The sequence below is a fragment of the Doryrhamphus excisus genome, linkage group LG2 (genome assembly GCF_037039965.1).
Source record: "Doryrhamphus excisus strain RoL-2023G ecotype Guam linkage group LG2, RoL_Dexc_Guam_v1.1, whole genome shotgun sequence".
NCBI classification, from domain to species: Eukaryota; Metazoa; Chordata; class Actinopteri; order Syngnathiformes; family Syngnathidae; genus Doryrhamphus; species Doryrhamphus excisus.
This window is the reverse complement of record NC_136358.1, coordinates 23,401,625-23,409,341: the sequence shown is the minus strand read 5'-3', so window position 1 is coordinate 23,409,341 and position 7,717 is coordinate 23,401,625. Positions and strand designations below refer to the sequence as shown.

Sequence of the window (7,717 nt, the reverse complement as noted above, 5' to 3'; positions counted from 1 at the left end):
ATTTTCCCCAAGATCTGGGTGATCATCAAGATCATGCAAACTCCACAAACAGGATTACGAACCCACCTCTTCTGACTCTCTGACCAACGTGCTCACCACTAAGGTACCGTGTGGCCCATCCAGCTGAAGTTGAAATGAATTGTGACCTTAAAAATGATATTAAATCACTTTGAGAATCATGATACCCCAAATATTTCAATCACCTACTCTTGGGATCAAGTGGCTGATGAAAGCCTCATCCAAAAGGAAACACCTCTCTGAAAGACAAAAATAGACTCGCAAAGACATCTTTTACTATGAAAACTCAGGAACAGACAAATGTATAATTGCATGGAGATTGCATGAGAAATTCATATATCCAGAAGCTCTGCAAAAATATCCAAAAATAAAACAAACTGATAAGAAAATTGAATAATAGATGAGAATAGACTAAAAGCGGAATCGATCATTTCAAAAATGAGAGCGTGCAGAATATGGTTGTACATGCGCCAATTTTGGCCCTAATGGCATTCCATAGGCTGATACAATACCGTCTGTGACGTCACAGTAAACATGACAACACGTGACACAACCAGGAAGTGTGATGAAGGCGAACTTTCAAACGTCTTCGTTCATCGGGTAGGCTACTGGCTTGCGGACCAAATTTTAAATTGAACAAGTTAAAAGAAAGTTTACCTCAATGGCTAGTCCAATTCCAAGTTTAGCGCAGTTGGTGTCGGAGGCTAGTAGTTTGTACAAAAATATGTTCGCGGATGACACTCCTCAGATTGCCGTGTGTGCTCCCGGAAGAGTCAACTTGATCGGGGAACACACAGACTACAACAATGGATATGTGCTTCCAATGGTAATGTATCGAGTTTGTTGTTAAACACACACACGTACACTTCTAACGGTCATGGATGGACAGTGTTGGGACGAGCTCGGGGCATTGTTGCTAGCTTTTCAGTAAGAAAAATAGCTATTGGCTTTTCAAGACGCGGCATTATGACGTCATTGCTAATTTGCATAATATTTGATGTAAAATGCTGTAGGAAAGAAGCAAAACCTCGTAGAAGTGAGTAAAACCACCAGTATTGGTTGTATTGAGAAGGTTTTGTGCACGGTGGGTATTTAAGATTTTTGTATTTTTATTTAAATGTCAGTTATAAACATTAATGTTGAGATACAATACATTTAACTTCAAACACTTTCTTTGAACTCTTTGACGTCATCAAAGCTGGTGATGTGCGATACCATTGATTTGGTTTCTGATCCGATACTGAGTCAAATTCAGGCTATTATTGGCGATACTTTGTGAATGTGTCTTATCATTGTCTATCTGTTTTTTGTTGTGTCTGATCCAGGCACTACCACTGGTGACTGTGGTGGTTGGAAGTCCTTCCATCAATGGCGACACTGTCGTTGTCACTGCCTCCGAGCATGCCGATGAACCAAGGCGGGTGGACTTGAGTCTGCCGAAAGAAGGATCCACATCGTCTCCATGTTGGGCAAACTATGTGAGGGGCGTTATACATCATTACAGAGGTGAGATGGAGACATGTTTTTGTTTCTATTTCTGTGGCGCTAATATCCACGTGGTCCATCTTGTCTGCTTCAGCTCGTCCTGTCCCAGGTTTCAGAGCTGTGGTGGTCAGCAGTGTTCCATTGGGAGGAGGACTGTCAAGCTCCGCCTCTCTTGAGGTGGCCTTTTACACATTCCTGCAGCAACTCAGACCAGGTCAGTACTTTAAATTTATTCCAGTAGCTATTGTGGAATCAACCTGTCTGTTGGTCTAAACCAGGGGTCTCAAACTCAATTTACTTGGGGGCCACTGGAGCTGGGCGAGGCTGGGCCGCATCAGGTTTTCCAAAAAAAAACAGAAAAAACAGAAAAATGAATAAACTTTGCTTTGGTTCCGATTTTCTACAATAAAAGCTCTGATAAAACATTCCACTGTTCTCAAATATCTTACTTTTTATTTTTCTACACAAAATAAGATCAAGAATAAAGAAAATCAATCAGTAATAAATAAATAAATATAATAATAATAAAACGGCAAATAATAAAAACTTAAGAAACCACATATAGTTGGTGGGTAGACAAATTATTTTTTTCAGATTAAAATGAACAAAGCATTATTAGAGCCCTGTAGACATGACAAAACACGACTATAGTCACATTTATACTCTTTATTTACAACATATTGCGCAACTGCTGGGTCTTGAGACACATGCTAACTCGCAAACGAGAGAGCTAGCGACCTAAACGGTAGCCTCCAAGTTATTTCCTTTAAACTTAAATAGCCAAAAACTTACCACTTCCACACGGATAGGGAGGATAACTATTAACAGTTATTTAACCTTTAACATGAACATTAATCAAACGTAATAATTTTTTCTGGGTACATGATACCATACAGGATCCATATCAAACTTTCATATCAAGACGGGGGCCTCAAACTAGTGTCCTGCGGGCCACATTTGGCCCGCGGGCCGCATGTTTGAGACCCCTGGTCTAAAAACAGTGACAATGAGATTTACGGTGTGCTGTTTTTCAGATGATGGAGACAAACTAGCCAAAGCGTTAGCATGTCAGCAGGCTGAACACACTCACGCCGGCGTACCGTGTGGTATTATGGATCAGTTTGTATCTGCTCTGGGAACGGAGGGCCATGCTTTGCTCATTGACTGCAGGTTAGCAAAACAGCACTCAAGCGAAAGCGATGATTGCCTTTAGTTAAGAAACGTCCGGGCATGTTACTCATCTTCCTCAGTATCATTCGATGCAGGTCACTGGAGGCCATTCCTGTCCCGTTAGCGGATCCACAGGTTGTCATTCTCATCACCAACTCCAATGTCAAGCATTCTTTGGCAAGTAGCGAGTACACCGTGCGACGGAGACAGTGTGAGGACGCGGCCGCCATCTTGGGAAAAAGCAGTCTCAGAGATGCCACCATGAAGGACCTGGAAGGTTTGAAGTATTCATTCATTCATTATCTACCGCTTTTTCCTCACAGGGCACATATAGACAAACAACCATTCACACTCACATTCATACCTATGGACAATTTGGAGTGGCCAATTAACCTAGCATGTTTTTGGAATGTGGGAGGAAACCGGAGTACCCGGAGAAAACCCACGCATGCACGGGGAGAACATGCAAACTCCACACAGAGATGGCCGAGGGTGGAATTGAACCCTGGTCTCCTAGCTGTGAGGTCTGCGCGCTAACCACTAGATCGCCATGCCGCCTGGTTTGAAGTATATTTCTTATTATTCTTGATTCCTTCTCTCATGGCCGTCACAAAAGTTAAGCATTTTGCTTCTCAAAACAATTAGATTCCGTGATGCCTTGTTTAGGAACCAGAGGTGTGGACTAATGTGGGGATAATTAGATCATTTTAAATTAGAGCCCATAGGTGTAGCACATCGGAATCTGGATGGAATGTTGCTGCAGTCCGACACCGACCGACTCGCGTACAAAGTGGTAACAACTTTGATGGGAAACTGTCCACTCTTTTTGGAGCTTATCTCTCCATGAGAGAGATAAGACATACCAGGAATTGTCCTGGAACAATGGCACTCTGTTCTTTATTAATGAACTTCATACACATAGTAGTTTATTACCAATCATTCTTCCTGTCTCCTCCCATTGGGACCGCCCCTAAAGCAGGCGTCGCCCATATCTCCCAATAGCTCAGTTGGCAGTTGACAAAATTACTTGGATCCATTCATTCATTCATTTTCTACTGCTTATCCTGGACTGGTCGCCAGCCAATCACAGGGCACATATAGACAAACAACCATTCACACTCACATTCATACCTATGGACAATTTGGAGTCGCTAATTAACCTAGCATGTTTTTGGAATGTGGGAGGAAACCGGAGTACCCGGAGAAAACCCACGCATGCACATGGAGAACATGCAAACTCCACACAGAGATGGCTGATGGTGGAATCAAACTCGGGTTTCCTAGCTGTGTGGCCTGGGCCCTAACCACTCGTCCACCGTGTAGCCTAAAGATGCACTAATTAGAGAAAAAAATGAAGAAATCATTATTTATTCATTCATTTTTTTACCGCTTAGCCTCATGAGGGTCGCGGAGGGTGCTGGAGCCTATCCCAGCTGTCTTCGGGCGAGAGGCGGGGTACACCCTGGACTGGTGGCAGCCAATCACAGGGCACATATAGACAAACAACCATTCACACTCACATTCATACCTATGGACAATTTGGAGTCGCTAATTAACCTAGCATGTTTTTGGAATGTGGGAGGAAACCGGGGTACCGGGAGAAAACCCACACATGAACATGCAAACTCTACACAGAGGGTGGGTATTGAACTCGGGTCTTTTAGCTGTGAGGTCTGCAGCTTAAGTGTTTTTCTCTAACCTCATATGTATCTCTCGCTTCTCCATTTTAGGGTCAAGGGCTAAACTCGATGATGTGACCTATCGAAGAGCTCGTCATGTGATTGCTGAGATCAACAGAACTGTCAAAGCTGCCGAAGCCTTGAAAAATGGTGCCTACCAGGAGTTTGGCCAGCTCATGGTGGAAAGCCACAACTCCCTCAGGTACTGTGAAAGAAATCATGTCGTTTTATTTTTATTTTTATTTCCATCTGTCCTAAAACCAGGATATACTCAAATATACTCAAATTATCCTTGCAACTTTACTGAATGTTGCCTTACAATTTAGAATAATATTTAGATTACAAAAGTATGGATGGAAATTTGGTCTACTAGCTAAATCTAAATACTAGCTCTCTATAAATAAATAATCAAACATATGAGCTATTTTAGGCGGCACGGCGGTTGGGGGGTTAGCACGCAGACCTCACAGCTAGGAGGCCATCCCTGTGTGGAGTTTGCATGTTCTTCCCGTGCATGCGTGGGTTTTCTCCGGGTACTCCGGTTTCCTCCCACATTCCAAAAACATGCTAGGTTAATTGGTGACTCCAAATTGTCCATAGGTATGAATGTGAGTGTGAATGGTTGTTTGTCTATATGTGCCCTGTGATTGGCTGGCCACCAGTCTTCGCCTGAATACAGCTGGGATAGGCTCCAGCACCCCCGCGACCCTTGTGAGGAAAAGTGGTAGAAAATGAATGAATGAGCTATTTTAGCTATTTTAGCTAAGCCAGCTGCCTCTCAGGCGACACCGACTGGCCTTAACTGAGGCAAGTTGTGGTGTCTTTTGTGACTTCTTGGATCGCTGCGCTCTTGGAGTCGTTTTGGTTGGCCAGCCGCTCCTGGGAAGGTTCACCACGATTCCATATTTTTGCCATTTGTGGATCATGGCTCTTACTGTGGTTTGCTGGAGTCCCAAAGCTTTAGAAACGGCTTTATGACCTTTCCCTTAATAAAAAGTTTCATTTCAAAACTGCATTTTGCATTCAGTTATGTTGTCACTGACAAATATTTACATTTGTTTGATGATGTGAAACATTTAGTTGTGTCAAACTAATTTTCCTCACTGATAATCACTTGTTAACATGGATTAGACACCTTTGTTATTTTGGGGCTAGAAAGACGTTTGTTGTGGTGACTCGGCTGATGGCGGTGATACACTTGTGTCAGGGATTTATACGAGGTGAGCTGCAAGGAGCTGGATGAGCTGGTGTCTGCTGCCATGGAGGTGGATGGAGTGTTTGGCAGCAGGATGACGGGTGGAGGATTTGGAGGCTGTACCGTAACGTTGCTGAAAGCCACCGTCGTTGACGGAACAATTCAACATGTACAGGTAAATCTACTCCATTTGTAATACATGTGCATAAGCCTGGCACCATAACACATTTTACTGGTTGATTATTGTGCTATTAATTATCACCCAATATTTCATCATTTTAACCTTTTTTAAAAATATAATTATCATTCAAAGATCATTTGTTCATGTCACATTTGAGCCACTAGATGGTACTCAAGTGTAGTGTAACTACACACACACACAGCAACACAATAGGTGGATAAAAAAAGACAATAGACTACAAACGCATAATGCAGAATATTAAACGACTACTATATGAGCTCTGCGGCGGCGAGTGGTTATCTAGGAGGACCAGGGTTCGATTCCACCCTCGGCCATCTCTGTGTGGAGTTTGCATGTTCTCCCCGTGCATGCGTGGGTTTTCTCCGGGTACTCCGGTTTCCTCCCACATTCCACAAAACATGCTAGGTTACTAGCGTCACTAGTTTCTGAGGAGGGGGGGGGCTTAGCCCCCTGGAGATGCACTGGATATGAATGAATGTAGTAGACATTCAAAAAAATAAGAACCAGGATTTAACTTTCCCACTTTTGGACAGATTTAGTAGCGATATTAAATTGTTTTAGGCCACCATTAAATGTACGCAAGTCCACACAACTACTACTACTACTAGTAGTAGTAGTAAGCTAGTATTAGCCTGCTTATTGGCTTGCTTATTAGCCTGCTTTTGCCCTACTATATGAAATTTGTCATGAGATTTTTTTTGTAAAAAAAAAAAGAAAAATCAATAAAAAATATAAAATTATTTAGGGAGGCTTAAGAACATTTTAGAATAAAATAAAATAGCCCTAATGACGCCACTGGCTTGAATAAAACACAACGCATCACCGCTTCTTGTGCGTTACACCACAGTGTGAAATATTTACTCGATTTACCCGATCAATGCCTCAGTAAATGTTGACTGTCGGGAGGAAGGATGCACTGCACGGCCACACTTGGAACTGTTGCGTTCGGCTTACAAACTCTCGTCTTTGTGCCTTCATTGTTATTCACGTTTGCTTGCTAACTGCTAGCACTCATGTAGCCCCGCTACTTGGCTTAATAGCTGAGAAGATGCTCACTCGCTTCTGTGTTCATTTCACATAGAGCCAATGCTCTCAGACACATTCAGAGTGAACCCTCTTGTCATCCAGCCTGTGTAGCACAGAGAGATGGTGCATATATTTATATGTCTATTTATCCAGGGCTTCTGTTTTGTTTTTTTTTACGTTCAAAAAATGGATATATCCATCATCGTAGCCATGTTAGTTTACCATGAACGATGGTTTCTTGTGTTATTTAAATCCAGTCATTCTAATTGTTGTAATTATGATTATGTTATCGAGTTGCAATGTTCATTAGCTGCCTTTTATGTCGCCTGTTTGTTGTGTTCTTCCAACAGGAGCGCTACCATGGAAGCCCGACTTTCTTTGTCACCACTCCCTCGGCGGGTGCTCGGGCTCTGCAGCTGTCTTGAATCTTCTTGTCACCATTAAAATATTTCCTGGTTGTTGACTTTTGGTGCTTCTTCAATTATTCCCCCGTTTCCAAGATGGCAGCATGTGTTATGTTTGTACCGTGTGCTCTGTGTGTATCTATTTCGATAATTAAAAAATGCTTTAGAACATTTTTATTGAATCAGGTGTATATTTTGTTGATATTTCTGTTTTTAAACATCAAAACTGTAGCGGGCAACATGATTTGTGGTGCTTTTGTGGTACGACCGAGACGTCGAAATAGTCAACCATCCAAACAACACAACACGTACAAAATAACCTGTACTGCTCCATGTGGGCAAAGAAATATCTAAATGCAAAAAAACCACCCATATATTCCTGCCGCAGGGCATGCTGGGTAGCTCGTGATACTCTTTCTTTCAACATTTGCTATTTTTGTTATTGATTTATGTGATGTGTTAACTTGCTGTGGATGTGATTGCTTTTAGTAGTGTTGCACCGTGAGCAAGTATGTCCTTCTGCTTGATGCCACCTATA

The 7,717-nt window shown here is 42.3% G+C and overlaps 1 protein-coding gene across 1 annotated transcript; it reads left to right on the top strand.

Annotated features, from left to right (window-relative positions):
- The first annotated feature begins 545 nt into the window (after positions 1-545).
- Positions 546-7,238, top strand: galk1 (galactokinase 1). Its single transcript, XM_058061738.2, has 8 exons — positions 546-844; positions 1,344-1,524; positions 1,598-1,717; positions 2,538-2,673; positions 2,769-2,950; positions 4,404-4,554; positions 5,560-5,722; positions 7,126-7,238. Exons 1-8 carry the CDS (start codon positions 680-682, stop codon positions 7,198-7,200), a joined length of 1,173 nt encoding a protein of 390 aa, XP_057917721.2. The 5' UTR covers positions 546-679; the 3' UTR covers positions 7,201-7,238.
- The last annotated feature ends 479 nt before the right edge of the window (positions 7,239-7,717 follow it).